Raw genomic sequence first — 18844 nt, forward strand, 5'->3', positions numbered from 1 at the left:
CAGTTCAGTCGCTCAGTCATGTCTGACTCTGTGACCCCATGAATCACAGCACTCCAGGCCTCCCTGTCCATCACCAACTCCTGGAGTTTACTTAAACTCATGTCTATCGAGTCGGTGATGCCATCCAGCCATCTCATCCTCTGTCATCCCCTTCTCCTCCTGCCTCCAATCCTTCCCAGCATCAGGGTCTTTTCCAGTGAATCAACTCTTCACATGAGGTGGCCAAAGTATTGGAGTTTCAACTTTAGCATCAGTCCTTCCAGTGAACACCCAGGACTGATCTCCTGTAGAATGGACTGGTTGGATCTCCTTGCAGTCCAAATGTAGTTGGTGCTAATTACAGGGTTTAACCTGTTGCACGTGTCACTTCCAAAGCAGTTCCCTGTGTTAATTTTGGCTTCTTATATTCGCAAGTCTCTTCAGTGTCTAATTCCTGCCCTGACACAAGGGGGTGAAGGTGGTCATTTCTTTCGGCTCGCTTGTTCAGTCATGCTGTGAGGAGGGAGGAACAATGCCAACAAATATCACTGGCATGTGTGGGGAGTGCTGCAGTATCTCAGCCACACTGGGTTTGCCCCCACTCACGGCATGTGTGCTTTACCAGTCTACACTGCTCAGGCTCCAAGTTGCTCTGCAGGGGAACTGTCTAAAGTGGGGCCTGGATTGCATGCGCTTCCCAGGTCTAAGCCACTCAGGTTCAGGTTCTCGGGTACTCGACAAAGGCACAGACTCGTTTGGGCTTGCGTTTTGTGCCCTTCCCAGGTCCGAGCAGCTCAGGCGACCAGGTGCTTGGTGGGCACACACTTCCCAGGTGCGGTGCGTCTTATCACCTCTCCCGTCCCAGTGCTCAGTTTCCTCTGCACAGTGGGAGCGCCATCTCAGGTGTGCCATGTGTCTCTTCTCGGGAGCTTATCTCTGGCTGCAACTCTCCCAGTGGATGTCAACCGTACAGGATCCCAGGAAGACTTGGTTAACAACTGGGAGCCTGCTCACAGTTTGGTAGAGGATGCCATCTCTGGGGCCAAGATTGCCCTTTTCCGGCTCTGGCTGCCACCCGCCTGCCTCCCAGTCCTCAACCTGTCTCCTCAGGTATTGGCTCAGTCCTTTGTTCTGTGAGCGAGCCCTGCAGTGCCTTAGGTTAGGGCTTTCCATGGGAAATTTCTCTTTTTTTCCTCTCTCTCTGAGTTTGGGTTGCTATCTCACATTAGCACCCTCAGATTGCCCTCAGGGCATTCAGGCCCAGTCCTTACCCTAAGCAATGCAGCCCATGCCTCCCTGTTCAGCCCCTGCTTGCTGGTGTCAGACGCGAGCATCTGGGCTACTTCTCTGCTGGGAGTTGCCATTAGGCACGTAATCTGTGGGTTTTATTTATTTATTTTTCTTCCTGGTTATGTTGCCCTCTGAGATTCCAAAACTCCCCACAGATCCGCCAGTGAGAGGGTTTCCTGGTGTTTGGAAACTTACCCTCTTTTACGACTCCCAACTGGGACGGGTCCATCCCTAACTCTTTTGTCTCTCTTTTTATCTTTTGTATTTGTCCTACCTCCTTTTGAAGACAATGGGCTGCCTTTCTGGGTGCCTGGTGTCCTCTGCCAGCATTTAGAAGTTGTTTGTGGTATTTGCTCAACATTCAAGTGTTCTTTAGATGAATTTGTGGGGGAGAAATTGATCTCCCCGTCCTATTCCTCCACCATCTTAGGACCACCCCTATTTTGCCTTTTCTTTTTCCTGTATTATTCACCAGACCCAATTCATCAGCAAGTAATATGTATCCTGCCTACTATATGTTGCTCTCAAATCTGTTCTCTTCCTTCCATACATTTTGCTTTTGTCTGTTAGATCCTGCCTCACTAATTATTGCAGCAGTTCCTTTATTTGCCTTCTTACTGTCAGTCTTGTTTCCTGTCAATGAATTTGACTGAAGCTAGAGTGATCTTTCTGAAGGTTAAATTGGATCATGCCACCATCCTCGGCTTAGAATTCTTTTGTCTTCTCTCTGACTTTACATTCAAGTATAAACTCTTTAAAGTTAAACACAAAGATCCATAGGATTTGACTTTTGTCTGCTTTTTCAACTTCGACTTTCACCCCTTTAAACAATCTCTACTCATTGTCAGGCTTCTTTCACTTTCTACTTTTTATTATTTCAAAAACTAATATGAAAAATTAGGAAGATATGTATGATGAATATCTTAAATATTTTTAATAAGTATCTCAAATCCTCAGTTTAAAAATTTCTTTAATTTGTACTTCTTTCACTTTTTATTCATTTTTTACATATTAAAACTTTATAGTATTTTAAAAATAGACAAAGAACCATTTAGGCTATCATCAGCAAATATTGATTATCATTAACTGCATAATTATATTTAACATGATTTTTTGATCATTCATTTCATGGGTTCTATGGATCTCAAAAGTGAATCCATAAAGTATCTGAGTCTCCTTTATGTTATGTTATATAAGTAACTTTATGTTATGTTATATAAGTCTCCTTCATTAACTGCATAATTATATTTAACATGATTTTTTGATCATTCATTTCATGGGTTCTATGGATCTCAAAAGTGAATCCATAAAGTATCTGAGTCTCCTTTATGTTATGTTATATAAGTAACTTTATGTTATGTTATATAAGTCTCCTTATATTGAAGTAAGCTACCAGTTCATAGATTTCAGAAAGAAGTTACATGTTGAGATGAATCCTAACATACCCTCTAAGATAGCTAAGCTTTTAGTAATCTAATTGTAGAAATGGAAAATCTGGAAATTGAAATAAGATCCTTCTCCAAATAGTCAACTTTCAAAACATGTAAGCTAATTTTTCTTTAGAGATAATAGTCTTATTTGTTCTTTTTGACATGAATATAGTGATTTCATTAAATTCTCAATTGTAGGATAATGGTATGCTCAATTGAAGTCTGGGAACAAAAAAATTGGTGGTGATTGTGGTTTAGTCACTAAGTTGTGTCTGACTTTTGAGATCTCGTGAGCTGTAGCCCACCAGGCTCCTCTGTCCGTGAGATTTTCCAGGCAAGAATACTGGAGTGGTCTGCCATTTCCTCCTCCAGGGGATCTTCCAGACCTTGGGACCAAACCTGTCCTCTCCTGCATTGCAGGCAGATTCTTTACCCCTGAGACACTAGGGAAGCCCTAACAAAAACATTAGAGCTTCTTATATGAAATCCACTTATTCTGATACCCAGAGAGCCTGGTAAAAATAGGAAGAGATTAATAGGGATGTGTGTGTTTAACTTTTGAAGATACATGGGATGTTCCATTTTTGCCTGCAATGAAATTTATCAAGAATTATAGTCAGACTAAAAATTGCTCTCAGAGTGATTATACCTTTTCTAATATCACCTACTGATTTTACAGTAAATGTCTAGGCTACAAAAGTTGAGATGAGAACACAATTCATTTTACTTGACTCTGTTAAAAATAGCATTATCAAACATTTTGTAATGTTTCTCTCATATATTGGGCTGTCTCAAAGAAATAAACCTCCACTTGCTCTCATGACAGTAGACAATAAATTGACTGATATAATTCAGTTGAGAAGTTGAAAAATGCATTGAAAATAATGGGGCATAACATTGTAGGGTTAACATTTATTCATAGATGATGCAATTAAATAAAACAGGCATTAACTTCAAGGTCAGTCAGTAAAGTAATAAAATTGAATATTTTAATTGAATTGTAATTGCTTCCCATTGATACATGCAAGTAAAGTAAAATAGATGTCAGCTCTGCAAATTATGGCTCTTCCTCCTAATTAATTTCTTAATTCTGCATGGAGTTATCTAGTGCCTAGGTCTTGTTGTGGGTTTATTCATCCACCCAGCTTCCATCAAGGAATGTCTATAATACATGATTAAATGCTGAGGTGTCAGGATTTATGGTAATTTTTTTTATACTTTGGAGAAAATTTTGTTAATAACTTTAACTTATTAATGTATTTATTAATTTATTAATATTGAGCTTCCCTGATAGCTCTGTTGGTAAAGAATCGCCTGCAATGCAGGAGACCCCAGTTTGATTCCTGGGTTGGGAAGATCCCCTGGAGAAGGGAAAGGCTACTCACTCCAGTATTCTGGCCTAGAGAATTCCATGGACTGTATAGTCCTTGGGGTCACAAAGAATTGGATATGACTGAGTGAATTTCATTTTCACTTTTGTTATTAATATTTTTTGATGTTTGCATTTATATAAATGTTATTAAATATTAGTATCTCAATGATTATAAAGGTTTTCATAAGGGAACTAGAAACACTGAAACACATTCCACAACTGACTGATTCAGGAGATAAATTGAACAGACTGTTAGGGTTTTGGTGAAGCACAATTTATGTCCTTTCATGACCCAGCCTTCACTAGAGAAGAGACACCTAAATTGAATGAATCTGAAAAAGAAACATTTTTTTCAAAAACTAGGATAAATTGAAGCTTTTAGATAAAGTTGAATTGCATTGAAAAAGCCCGTGAACCGTTGTGGCTTTTTCATAGGCTTTTCACAGTCCCTCAAAGGTTTCTAACATTGTATAAAATAAAATGGGAATGATGACATTACAAAGATTAGGATAGAGATTTCAAATTATACTGAAATTGTATTGGGTCTAGATACTAGCATTTATTCAAAGTAAGAGAAGATTATGCCTTTGGACTGGCTACACTTACCAGTTAAATGCCTACTGCTTAAAAATTGAAAATAGAATGAATGTATAAGATGGATCTTAAAATTACTGAGGTATTGTTATATATTCATATATTCTAAAATGGTTCTATATAGTGAGTCATTTGAGAGCAAATATAACGGTGTATTAGCATCTTTCTTTAGCTGAGCTTAGCAATATAAATGAATTCTTGTTGATAAAACAAATAAATTAAACTAAGAAGTTATTTATTTTGTTAAGCTTTGTGTTAAATGTTAACTCAAACATTGACTTTATTATTTAAAATATTTCTTGCTAAAGTACTCAAATCATAAATCCAGTGATAAATGTATTTTATTGATACTAATATGACCCTGCCCTTCCATTCTCACTTATGAAGGATCTTAAATGTCAGAATTCTCTGTGCATATCATCTAGTTAGAAAATACCAAAACCAAAATACATGAGATAAAAATTAACATCTTTGAGCTTCATAATTATAGATAAGCTAACAGGTTTGTTTTTTATGTTGAAGTGATCTGTCTCTCCAGATCCTTGTTTTAAAATTATCTTAATAACTGTCTTCTTCCATTTAGAGAAATTAAATATCATAAAGATTGTACATACAATGCTAAGATGTTTCTAAATGAAGAAACTTGTGAAAAAAATGTGTAAGAAAATTAAATATTCATTTATTATATTTATAAAAATAAGTTACAAAGAGTTTTCATTTGCATATAGTTTAGTATTTATGGAAACATCAGTGTTTCAGGCATTAAAAAATTTCTTGAGAAAAGTTCCATATCTGAGTATATTCCAGGGTAGTATGAATAATCTTCCTACCACATCCCTGGCTAGCATCATCCCACATGTGATGGTATACCAGTTTAGAAGAGATCTCAGAGATGAGGGTGTCTTTAGGCCATTGATTTCTCAAGGTCAGGAGCTTGAATTGCTAGGGACCTCTGGATCTAATCCAAGAAAATATTTTGTAAAAACAATTTGAAGTGTATGTCTTATGGATAAGGATCATGAGATCCCCAGTAATTTGTCACTTTATAATGAACAGAAAAATGAAAGGAAAGACAGATTGCACTTGGGCTGAGTAACCAGCATCAGAAGAAAAGGACTTGAGTAGACATTACCAACGACAGTAACAAATGTGTATTATATATAGTGTTAATTTAAAGTAGAAAGATTAATTGAGATAAATATGTACACTATTGTGTGAAATCTAGACAAGCTATTTCATCATTAAAACTTAGATTTTTTTGGAAATGAAATTTAGCCTATTTAAATAGTATCATCTCATGAGATATAATAAAAATTGCTAAATTATTTGGTAGGCCAAGGATGCCTACCAAAGTCACCAGACATAATCTCTGATATATTTACGATGTGTCAAAATTGCTTGTATCTCAGGTCCCATGTTTCCTTGGGATTACATGTCCATTGGAATAATCTACTGATGTGTGTATGTGAAGTGTCATTACTGATTGGTCTGCCCTGTGTGAAATATCTAAATCATCAGACTGTGGCTGAAGATAACACCTACCATCCTCACCAAACATGATGTAGACCCTATTGCCAAAATATAAAGACTTATACATGCAGCGTATTTCATTATTAGCTCTGGAAAAAATGTACTGCTTTTATTTTAGCTATTTTTCCTAGTGAAATGATATGTAATGTGTTTCAGAAAAATATTTGAAAATCTCCCTTAAAGCTTTAAAGTTTTTTTTTTAATTAGAAGCTAATTACTTTACAATATTGTGGTGGTTTTTGCCCTATATTCACATGAATCAGCCATGGGTGTACATTAGTTCCCCATCCTGAACCTCCCTCCCACCTTCCTCCCCATCCCATCCCTCAGGGTCATCCCAGTGCACCAGCCCTGAGCACACTGCCTCATGCATTGAACCTGGACTGGCAATCTGTTTCACATATGGTAATATACATGTTTCAATGCTATTCTCTCAAATCAGCCCACCCTCGCCTTCTCCCAGAGTCCAACAGTCTATTGTTTACATCTGTGTCTTTTGCTGTCTCGCATATAGGGTCATCGTTACCATCTTTCTAAATTCCATATATATGCATTAATATACTGTATTGGTTTTTTTCTTTGTGATTTATTTCGCTCTGTGTAATAGGCTCCGGTTTCATCCACCTCATTAAAACTGATTCAAATGCATTCTTTTTAATATCTGAGTAATATTCCACTTTGTAGATGTACCACAGCTTTCTTATTCATTCATCTGCCAGTGGACATCTAGGTTGCTTCCATGTCCTGGCTATTATAAACAGTGCTGTGATGAACATTGGGGTACACGTGTCTCTTTCAATTCTGGTTTCCTCAGTGTGTATGCCCAGCAGTGGGATTGCTGGGTCATATGGCAATTCTATTCCAGTTTTTTAAGGAATCTCCACACTGTTCTCCATAGTGGCTGTACTAGTTTGCATTCCCACCAACAGTGTAAGAGGGTTCCCTTTTCTCCACACCCTCTCCAGCATTTATTGTTTGTAGACTTTTTGATAGCAGCCATTGTGACCTGCATGAGATGGTACCTCATTGTGGTTTTGATTTGCATTTCTCTGATAATGAGTGATGTTGAGCATCTTTTCATGTGTTTGTTAGCCACCCTGTGGGTGGTATTGGACAAGTGGCTTGTCAAGTTTTCCTGGTTAGGGAAGCTCACGTCGGTGTTCTGGTAGGTGGAGCTGAATTTCTTCTCTCTGGAGTGCAATGAAATGTCCAGTAGTGAGTTTTAAGGTGCCTCTGGGTTTGATGTGACTTTTGGCCACCTGTATTTTTGTGCTCAGGGTTATGTTCCTGCTTTGTTGGAGAATTAGCTTAGTATGTCTTGCTCTGAAACTTGTTGGCTCTTGGATGGAGCTTGGTTTCAGTGTAGGTATGGAGGCTTTTGGTTGAGTTTTTGTCAATTGATGGTCCCTGAATTCAGGAGTTTTCTGGTGTTCTCAAGTTTTAGATTCAGGCCTCCTGCCTCCAGCTTTCAGTCTTATTCTTATAGTAGCCTCAAGACTTCTCCATCGATACAGCTCCAATGATAAAACATCCAGGTTAATGGTGAAAAGATTCTCCACATTGAGGGACACCCAGAGAGGTTCACAGAGTTACGTGAAGAAGAGAAGAGGGAGGGGGGAGATAGAGGTGACCAGGAGGAGAAGGGGGGGAATCAAAAGGAGAGAGACCAGTCTAGCCAGTAATCAATTCCCTATTTGTGTACACAGTCTGGAACACTCAGAGAGGTTCACAGAGTTCCACAGAGAAGAGGAAGGAAGGAGATAGAGGTGACCAGGAGGAGAGGAGGGGCAGTCAAAAGGAGAGAGACTAATCTAGCCTGTGATCAGTTCCCTAAGTTTTCTCCACAGCCCAGAAAACCCAGAGAGATTCTCAAAGTAGAGAAGAGAAGGGGGAGGGAGGAGATAGAGGGGGCCTGGGGGAGGAAAAAGGAGTGTCAAAAGGGGAGAGAGCAATCAAGCCAATAATCACACTCCTAAGCTAAAATGGGTACTAATTTTGGTTTCTTAAAGTACAGAATTGATAACAAATACCAAAAAGCAAAGATTAAAAATCTAGAGTAGATGTTAGACTCTCAAAAATACAATATTAAAAAAGCAAAACAAAATTGTGAAAGTCATATAAAAAATATGAAATTTGCCTTAAAAATAGGGCCTTTTCTTTTCAAGGTAATAGTAGGTTTAAAATGAAAATTAAAGGAGTAATAAAGAACATAAAATAAAATTTTTTTTAATTTAAAAATGATAATAAAATATGTCTAGGAATTTCTCTGGTGCTGTTGTGGGCAGTGTGTGGCAGTTCAGTTTCACATAGTTCCTTGTTCCATCTTTTACTTCTTCTCAAGGTCTATAGGTCCCTTCCAGTGTAGCCAGTGTTAACTATAGGGTTTTAATCTGTTGCACCTGTCACTTCCAAAGCTGTTCCCTCTTCTTTGTTTATTTTGGCTTCCTCTGTTAGCAAATCTCTTCAGTATCTAACTTCCACCCTGACACAAGGGGGTGAAGGTGGTCATTTATTTAAGCTCACTTGTTCAGTTGTGCTGTGGGAAGGGAGGAACACTGGAAACAAATATCACTGGCATGGGTGGGAAGTGCTCACAGTGCCTGGGCCACACTGGGTTTGCCTCCCACTCACGGCCTGTGTGCCTTTCCAGTCTACACTGTTCAGGCTCCAGGTTGCTCTGCCAGGGAAGTGGGCCCTGAGTTGCATGCACTTCCCAGATCTACGCCACTCAGATTCAGGTTCTCGGGTACTGCACAAGGGCACAGACTCAGTTGGGCCTGCATTTTGTGCCCTTCCCAGGCCCAAGCAGCTCAGGCGATCAGAAGCTTGGCGAGCGTACTCTTCCCAGCTGGGCGGTAAGTCTTATCACCTTGTCCAGGTCCCAGCTGCTCGGTGTCCTGGGTGCGCAGTGGGAACACTGTCTCAGGTGTGCCGTTGTCTCTTCTGAGGCACTCATCTCTGGCTGCGACCTTCCTGACAGATGTCAACCGTCCGGGTTCCCAGGAAGACTTGGTTAGCAACTGGGAACCTGCTCACAGTTTGCTAGGGGATGCTGTCTCTGGGGCTGAGTTTGCCCCTTTCCTTCAGGCTCTGACTGTCACCAGCCTGCCTCCCTGTCTCCAGCAGGGGATCAGCTGGTCCACAGCTGGCTAACTCTCCTCTGGTATTTGCTCAGTCCTTTGTTCTGTAAGTGGCCTGGCAGTGCTTTAGGTTAGAGCTTTTTGCAGGAAAGTTCTCACTCTCTCCTCTTTTTTTTTTTCCCCTCTCTGGCTATCCCACAGTTTGGGTTACTATTTCATGTTAGCTCCCTCAGATTGCCCTTGGCATTCGGGCCCGGTCCTTACCCTAAGCAGTGCAGCCAGTGCCTCCCTGTTCAGCCCCAGCTTTCTGGTGGCTGATGCAAGTGTCTAGGCTACTTCTCTGCTGGGAGTTGCAGTTAGGCACTTAATCTGTGGGTTTTATTCATTTATTTTTTCCTCCTGGTTATGTTGCCCTCTGAGATTCCAAAACTCCCCACAGACCCGCCGATGAGAGGGTTTCCTTGTGTTTGGAAACTTCTTTTTTAAGACTCCCTCCCCAGGATGGATCTCTGTCCCTAACTCTTTTGTCTCTCTTTTTATCTGTCATATTTTGTCCTACCTCCTTTTGAAGACAGTGGCTGCCTTTCTGGGTGCCTGGTGTCCTCCACGAGTGTTCAGAAGTTGTTTTGTGGTATTTGCTCAGCGTCCAAATGATCTTTCGATGAATTTGTGGGGGAGAAAGTGGTCTCCCCATCCTATTCCTCCACCATATTAGGACCGCCCCCCAAAGCTTTAAAGTTTTATTTATTCTAATTGTTTCAGCTCCATAGAATTTTCAGTGCTTATCCTAGGAATAAATAAATTGAAAATATTTCTCTGAATATATAAAAATCTTGAAATAATCAACTAATTTTTACCATGGTATGCTTCTATGATGAATATGGGTTCATCTGGAAAAAATGTTCTCAATGTGACTTATGTTTACATATTTTACTGACTCTCTTATCTAAAGGCAAGCCAAATCACTTTATTGGTATGTCATGGAATACAGCCATCTTTGAAATGAGATAAAACAGATATTTCTCTAATAGTCCAGACCTGGGGCCTGATGATTTTGCAGTGAATTTAAAGACTGCAAGGAAAATGGGAAGACTCTGGATTTGATCTTTCAATGCCCACCTATATAAAGCCATGTGCTCTTAAAATACTTTTCATACGTCTTAGATAGGCATTTATTTACTCCCAGATCCTTATTAAGAACACAAAACATAAATTCATAGATTCAGTCATGAGAGACTGAAAGCATTATAAACATCACTGTGAATTAGGAATGAACAGAATACAGAATAGTTCAGAACTGAAGTTGTGGGGCTGTACTACCAAGGGTCGGGAAATAGGCAAAAGTAATTGGACAATTATAGCCCTCTATGAGGGAGAACCTGAAAAAGATAAAAATAAAGCATCCACTAAAAAAAAAAAGCAATCAGTTAGAAAACTAAATCACTCAAAACTGTATGATGTGAAAAGAGACAAATAGAAATTTCAGCAGTGAAAAATGGTCATTTAAAAAACAAAATATTCAGTGGGCAGAATAAACTCTAGGTGAACCAAGTCAAAGAGAGAATGAGTGAAGCAGAAAAAAATAATTCACCCAGAAGGCAATTCCTAGGTCAGAAAGATCCCCTGGAAAAGGGAATGGATAGCCACTCCAGTATTCTGCCTAGAAAGTTCCATGGACAGAGGACCCTGGAGGGCTGCAGTCTATGGAGATCGCAAAGAGCTGGACCTGACTGAGAGACTAACACTTTTCTGTGGTTTTGAATGTGTGTTAAAAATTACCAGTGATTACTGAAAGAGTAGGAATCTAGTATACAGCTTTCTAATCAGCCGAGAAAACAAACAGAACACTGTTTTGATCTTTTTTGTTTGTTTGTTTATTTTTTGGTATGAGGCAGAAAGTGGCAAAGGAAAAATGATATATAAAGTTTAATATAACAAGAAGTCCACAATAAGGTGACAGAAACAGGTCCAGAAAAAAAAATGTAGAATATAAAAAATATAAAATATTTAAGCTCAATTCTGTGAACTTGTATTTATAAGATAGAATAAAATTTTTCAAACCCTGGTTATGTATAAATCAGAAAAATATTAACAAAAGAAAGCTGATATTATAATGTTGATAAATAGAATGTATGATAAAAGTCTTATGTGGAGATGAAAAGCTCACCACTTCTTGATAAAGGAATAATACTCTCAAAAGTTTTAGAAATTATGAATTTGTATGTGGATAACATTTCTCAAGCATATAAAACAAAACTGACAGAATTATAACAATCTATTAAAACCAAAATCGTACTGAGAGGTTATACCACCCCTTTATTTGAAATAATAGTTCATGTAAATAAAATATTAGCAAGGTCATAGAAGATTGAACAGCAGAATTAACAAGGTCACAATTTTTGTGTTTAAGTATAAAATCTTATTTTGCAAAACTAAGATCATGGCATCCAGTCCCATCACTTCATGGCAAATAGATGGGAAACAATGGAAACAGTGAGAGACTTTATTTGGGGGGGGCTCCAAATCACTGCAGATGGTGACTGCAGCCATGAAATTAGAAGACACTTGCTCCTTGGAAAAAAAGCTATGACCAACCTAGAGAGTATATTAAAAAATAGAGACTTTGCCAACAAAGGTCCGTCTAGTCAAAGCTATGGTTTTTCCAGTAGTCATGTATGGATGTGAGAGTTGGACTATAAAGAAAGCTGAGTGCGGAAGAATGGATGCTTTTGAACTGTGGTGTTGGAGAAGACTCTTGAGAGTCCCTTGGACAGCAAGGAGATGCAACCAGTCCATCCTAAAGGAAATCAGTCCTGAATATTCATTGGAAGGACTGATGCTGACGCTGAAGAACTGACTCATTGGAAAAGACTCTGATTCTGGGAAAGACAGAAGGCAGGAGAAGAAGAGGATGACAGAGGATGAGATGGTTGGATGGTATCACCGACTCGATGAACATAAGTTTGAGAAAGCTCTGAGAGTTAGTGATGGACAGGGAAGCCTGGCATGCTGCAGTCCACAGGGTCACAAAGAGTTGGACACGACTGAATGACTGAACTAAACTTGCTCTCAACAGATCCACTTTCCAAGCACAGATGGGGCAATTATCTAAAAGTCATGAAGGAACTTTACCAAATTTTGAAGAATTATAGTATAAAGATATAGTCTTGACCATATGCTGTCAAATTAGAAAGAAAAAAAGTAGTAGAAGTAAACAAACATGTTTGATACAAGAATAATCTTAAATAACAATAAAAATGACAAAATATTGACAACTGAATGACAACAAATGTGCCACTTTCAAATCTTTGGGGATGCAGCTAAATTGTTATTTAAAATCTTTCTATTTAAAAAATAAGAAATATGTAAATATAAATGAATCAAGTGTTCAAATCAAGAATCTAGAATAAACTACAGAACAAATATAAATAGAAGCAAGGAAGTAATAAAAGTAAGAGTAAAGTTTATGAAATTAAAAGTTGGAGAAAATATTAAAAACAGCAAAAAACTGGCACCTTCATGAAACTCCCCAAATTGCCAAATATGTGACAATATCTATCTAAAGTAAAAGACCAATCACCAATAAAGTCTTCTACGCTATGTGAATTCATGAAATAAATAGCTTTTGTTTAGAGATGTTTCAGTATTATTAAGAAAAGATGATGAGTAGTCTATTAGAAAAATGGTCAAATATGAAGAGTCATTTCACAGTAAAAAATAAAAATTATAAATCTGGCTGCAAATTTCTGAAACACATGTTCCACTGCAATCATACAAGAGTTGCTGTTCAGTAGCCAGTTAGTATCCAACTCTTTGCAACCGCACAGACTGTAGCATGCCAGGCTTCCCTGTCCCTCATCATCTCCTGGAGTTTGCCCAAATCATGTCCATTGCATCAGTGATGCCATCCAATGAACTCATCCTGTTACCCTTTTTTCCTCCTGCCTTCAGTTTTCCCCAGCATCAGGGTCTTTTCCAATAAGTCCCCTGTTCACATCAGGTGGCCAAAGTATTGGAGCTTCAGCTTCAGCATCAGTACTTCCTATAAGTATTCAGGGTTGATCTCCTTTAGGATTGACTGGTTTCATCTCCTTGCTGTTCAGGGGACTCTCTGGAGTCTTCTCCAGCACTACAGTTTGAAAGCATCAATTCTTCGGCACTCTGCCTGTTTTATGGGCTTCCCTTGTGGCTCAGACGGTAAAGCGTCTGCCCGCAATGTGGGAGACCCAGGTTCATTTCCTGGGTCGGGAAGATCCCCTGGAGAAGGAAATGGCAATCCACTCCAGCACTCTTGCCTGAAAAATGCCATGGACAGAGGAGCCTGATAGGCTACAGTCCATGGGGTCGCAAAGAGTCAGACACGACTGAGTGACTTCACTTCACTTCACTTCACTTCACTCACATCTGTACATGACTACTGGAAAGACCATAGCCTTGACCATATGGACCTTTGTCAGCAAAGTGATATCTTTGCTTTTTAACACACTGTCTAGGTTTGTCATAGCTTTCCTGCCAAGAACCAATCGTCTTCTGTTTTCATGGCTGTGGTCACCAGCCACAGTGATTTTAGAGCCCAAGAAGAAATCTATCACTGCTTCCAGCTTTTCTCCTATTTGCTGTGAACTATGGGTATCCAAAATCACTGCAGATGGTGATTGCAGCCATGAAATTAAAAGACCTTTACTCCTTGGAAGGAAAGTTATGACCAACCTAGACAACATATTAAAAAGCAGAGACATTACTTTGCCAACAAAGGTCCGTCCAGTCAAGGCTATGGTTTTTCCACTAGTCATGTATGGATGTGAGAGTTGGACTCTAAAGAAAGCTGAGCGCTGAAGAATTGATGCTTTTGAACTGTGATGTTGGAGAAGACTGTTGAGAGTCCCTTGGACAGCAAAGAGATCCAACCAGTCCATTCTAAAGTAGATCAGTCCTGTATGTTCATTGGAAGGACTGATGTTAAGGCTGAAACTCCAATACTTTGGCCACCTTATGCGAAGAGCTGACTCATTTGATAAAACCCTGATGCTGGGAAAGATTGAGGGCAGGAGGAGAAGGGGACAACAGAGGATGAGATGGTTGGATGACATCACTGACTCAGTGGACATGGGTTTGGGTAGACTCCGGCAGTTGGTGATGGACAGGGAGACCTGGCGTGCTGTGGTTCATGGGGTTGGAAAGAGTCAGACACGACTAAGCGACTGAACTGAACTGATAGAGATGCTGTGTTTGGCAGAGGTAGGGAAAGGATTCCATAACCAATACTTTACCCATAAATAAGATATAAAATTATAACACTCTAGCTATGATAACTGAAAGTAAATTCTACGTAAGTTGAATATCTCAATGTGAATACAAAGTTTTAAAACTTCAAAAGGAAAATATAAAAGACTCACATTATTTCCTTGGGGAAGGAAAGAATTTATTACAAAGAAAGGAAAAACATTTTTAAGTAACAATTCTTTTGACTACTATAAGGTTAAAATTTTTATGTTTATCAAAAGACCTTCCCCCAATAAAAAAGTATAATAACAAGCCACTGGTTAGAAAAATGTTTACTGTGCCCATATGATGAAGGATTAGCATTCAGAATATATCAAGAACAATGAATCATCAAATAAAAGGGAAAACAACATTTAAAAAACCAAATGATTTTAATAAGCAGTTCACGGAAGTGAAAACCTGAATGAATGGGCAATCAAATATGGAAAAGTGCTTATTTTTAATAGTAATCATAAGTTAAAAATTAATACAAGTATCCAAAACATTTTTTATGTCTGTGTATATCAGATTGGCAAAGATGAAAAATCTGATATTAAACTGTTTTCATATTATGGGAACTAGGGATATATTTTCTTGATAGTGAAAGTACAAAGTAACAATACTTCTTTGGAGAGCAATTTGGCAATATATAGTAGACTTGAAGATTACATATATAGGTATAAATATATATATATAAAATAGCAATTATAGTTTTTCTATACTATCATGGTAATTTTACATATATGCATATTTAATGCAGCATATAAAGTTCTTCCTAGTAGAAAAACAGACATTAGAAATAAGGCATTGCCCAGCTGTCCACCTACTGGAAAATGGGTATGTAAATTCCATAATGAAATAGAACAGTAAAGATGGATGGACCAGAGCCACAGTAATCAATATAAATAAATCTTTCATTAACAAATGGAACTGGAAAAAAACAAAAGTTATCATTCATGTTAAAATTTGATATACATGAACAATATCAAATATTGTTTTGGATATGTACACTTGTAATAAAATTATAAAACATAGTTGGGAAATACTCGATAAGAGTGGTTATTCATGTTGAAATACTAAGTAAAATAGATTAATTAGGGGTAGAAATACTATGAAATTCTATTATGGTGTTTATTTCTTGAAGTTGTGGAGGAAATATGGCAAGATATTAATGTTTATTAAATCTGAGTGATGATTACATAAGTGTTTGTCTCAAAATATTTCATTTACTTATTCATTTTTAACTTTACTATGAAATTCTATTATGGTGTTTATTTCTTGAAGTTGTGGAGAAAATATGGCAAGATATTAATGTTTATTAAATCTGAGTGATGATTACATAAGTGTTTGTCTCAAAATATTTCATTTACTTATTCATTTTAAACTTTAAAAAGTGTTCTACATGAATAGAGACTAGAATAAGTCAGTGATTACTTCATCAGTGTGTTTAGCCAGCCAACTGAAATTTTGCTTTTAGTGAATACACCACAATAAGGGTGCCATGAAGGGAGTTGACTTAATTTACCTAGTGCTACTAATTTGAGTTGTTTGCTTTGGCTTTACCTTGTAAGAATCCTCAATCTGTATCTGACTTCCCTTTTATTATCCTGTATGTGATTATAACATATATCATGTTACCAAAACAGGCATCCAGCTAGAAGCAGAAAATTGTTACTCAGTTTGTATACTCAATAAGCTAAATGGTTTAAACCAATAAAAATGTAAAAATAGCATATTTAAATAAGCTTAAGTTACTACAAATACTATGGATGTAAATATCTAAAATGAGTTCTTTCATTTCATAGCTGAATTGTGGCATATGATTTTTTTTCCCCTGAAAGATGAATTTTGGAATGTGGGAAGAGTTCATGTTGTCCACAGTAGTCTACCTATACCCCATCACTCACATAAACTCTGCTATTATCAGTTGGAACTTTCATCAGAGATTATGCATATGCTACTGGTACTGTAATGATTTTCAGAGTTTCTTTTTTTCTTAGAAAACACTGTCACACAAGTGGTCATTAAAATAAGCTGTCATCAGATGTGTATAACGGACTTTTGGACTCAGAGGGAGAGGGAGAGGGTGGGATGATTTGGGAGAATGGCATTCTAACATGTATACTATCATGTAAGAATTGAATCGCCAGTCTATGTCTGACGCAGGATACAGCATGCTTGGGGCTGGTGCATGGGGATGACCCAGAGAGATGTTATGGGGAGGGAGGTGGGAGGGGGGTTCATGTTTGGGAACGCATGTAAGAATTAAAGATTTTAAAATTTAAAAAATAAAAAACTAAAAAAAAAAACAAAACAAACAAACAAAATAAAATAAAATAAAATAAGCTGTCATTTAATTTGGTAATATTTCTGTTCATATGTTATTAAGTGAATTAATTATATAGGCTTACAGTCTACCACTCTCTTGTTTTCTACTTTTATTCTCCAAGTAAGTTTGAAATTTATACAAAATAGGTGTGTCAGAAAAATTCTCACTGTTGTCTCCATGAGTAAAAACAAATTATAATAATTAAAATGCCTTGGATTTAAATTTCATATCTTTGAAATGATAGTTTTTTCCTATCCTAATTATAGTTCCTCAAAAATGAAAAAGGGATTGAAACAATACATCTAGTAGTTGATGAAGTGCAATTAAAATGAATTGGAATGAAGCTTATTTTTCAGGAGCAAGAAAAGCAGTTACCCAAGAGGAATAGAAAAATAAATACTAGCAAAGTAAATTTTACTTTAGGATCAGCGCAATTTAAAATATATATGCACCAGTTTCCTAGGCAGAGAGGAACCAAGGGAATGGAAATGTGTTTTAAAACCTCTGGTTTAATAGTTATGTAAAAAAAATTTGACTTTTCTTGGCAGGTTTAGATCCAGAGAAGCATCTTGGAAAAACCTTGGATCAAATGGAGCCCTATCTCTTAGAGGTAAGAATTTAGAATATTTCTCAAAATACAGGCATCTAAAGGAGGAAAATAAATAATGCCATGATATGCTGGTTATACAATCAATTTTTAGAAATTCTCAGATACATTGATGATACTGCTTTGTGAAAAAATTAAACTTCTGATGGGTACGAAAGCATTTAAAATTAATTACAAAAGTTATGACTACTTTGTTGAGCTCACTAAAAGAATAAAGTAAGCTATATTAAAAAGGAAATTGTTTGTCAAAAAGTTTGCTTTTGTTTTCCCTGGTAACTCAGACAGTGAAGAATCTGCCTGCAATGCAAGAGACCTGGGTTTAACCCCTGGGCCAGGAAGATCTCCTGGAGAAGGGAATGGCAGCCCACTCCATTAGTCTTGCCTGGAAAATTCCATGGACAGAGGAGCCTGGCAGGCTGCAGTCCATTGCAGCCTGAAAAGAGTTGGACACGACTGAGCAACCGACACTTTCACTTTCAAAGTACAGTCCCTGATGGTCTCCATGATCAGGTGCATTTCCATCAGAAATGGAAGGGAAAATTTCCTTTAGAGATTATCTAATCTAGCCTCTTTTCTTTTACCAATTAGGAAGTTAACTTGCTGAGAAGGAAACAAATTATCCCAAGGCTTCAGGTTACAACTGTTTATCATTGTCAAAGTCTAAATGTATTTTAAATATTAAAGAAAGATCTTGTTATTTTTACTCTATTAACTGTATTATATTTTATTAGGATTAGGGGTCAAATGTTAGGATTAGTATGGCAATTCTGAATTAATGAGAATAGTGTAACTTGGATTTTTGAAATTTTACAGTTACAAAAAATGAAAAAGAAAATCACCCTACTTCTGTGAAAGAAGTAAACTCCTCTATTAAGTTACCGTTTTTCCCTCCCATGTTCTTCATCAAATTGTCTCTGAACACTGTTAATGCCAGTGCTGTAATATGAACTGTTAGCAGTTATACCCCTCAGTAACTGTATGTGTTTCACATTTTTCTTTCAGATATTTGATGATTTTATGGCTTATCAATATGTACCAAATGCTTAGAAATCCCTTAAATGCTCATTTCTTGTTTTATTAAGCATTATGCTTGTACTTAGTCACTCAATTGTGTCTGACTCTTTGCAACCCCATGGACTGTAGCCCACTAGGCTCCTCTGTCCATTGGATTTTCCAGGCAAGAATACTGGAGTGGATTTCCATGTCCTCCTCCAGGGAATCTTCCCACCCAGGGATCAAACCCAGGTCACTCGCATTGCAGGCAAATTCTTGACTGTCTGAGCCACCAGGAAAGCCCAAGAATACTAGGGTGGGTAGCCTATCCCTTCTCCAGGGGATCTTCCTGACCCAGGAATTGAGCCAGGCTCTCCT

At 37.7% G+C, this 18844-nt stretch overlaps 1 protein-coding gene across 1 annotated transcript in view; it reads left to right on the forward strand.

Moving 5' to 3' along the window:
- The window catches only part of DPH6 (diphthamine biosynthesis 6), a 193307-nt gene that overhangs the window by 138863 nt on the left and 35600 nt on the right, over positions 1-18844 (forward strand). Inside the window, exon 6 of the mRNA XM_018054492.1 lies at positions 17415-17476. Within this exon, the coding sequence (XP_017909981.1) occupies positions 17415-17476 (62 nt within the window). The remainder of the gene's footprint in view (positions 1-17414; positions 17477-18844) is intronic.

This window comes from Capra hircus, chromosome 10, assembly GCF_001704415.2.
Source record: "Capra hircus breed San Clemente chromosome 10, ASM170441v1, whole genome shotgun sequence".
Taxonomy (NCBI): Eukaryota; Metazoa; Chordata; class Mammalia; order Artiodactyla; family Bovidae; genus Capra; species Capra hircus.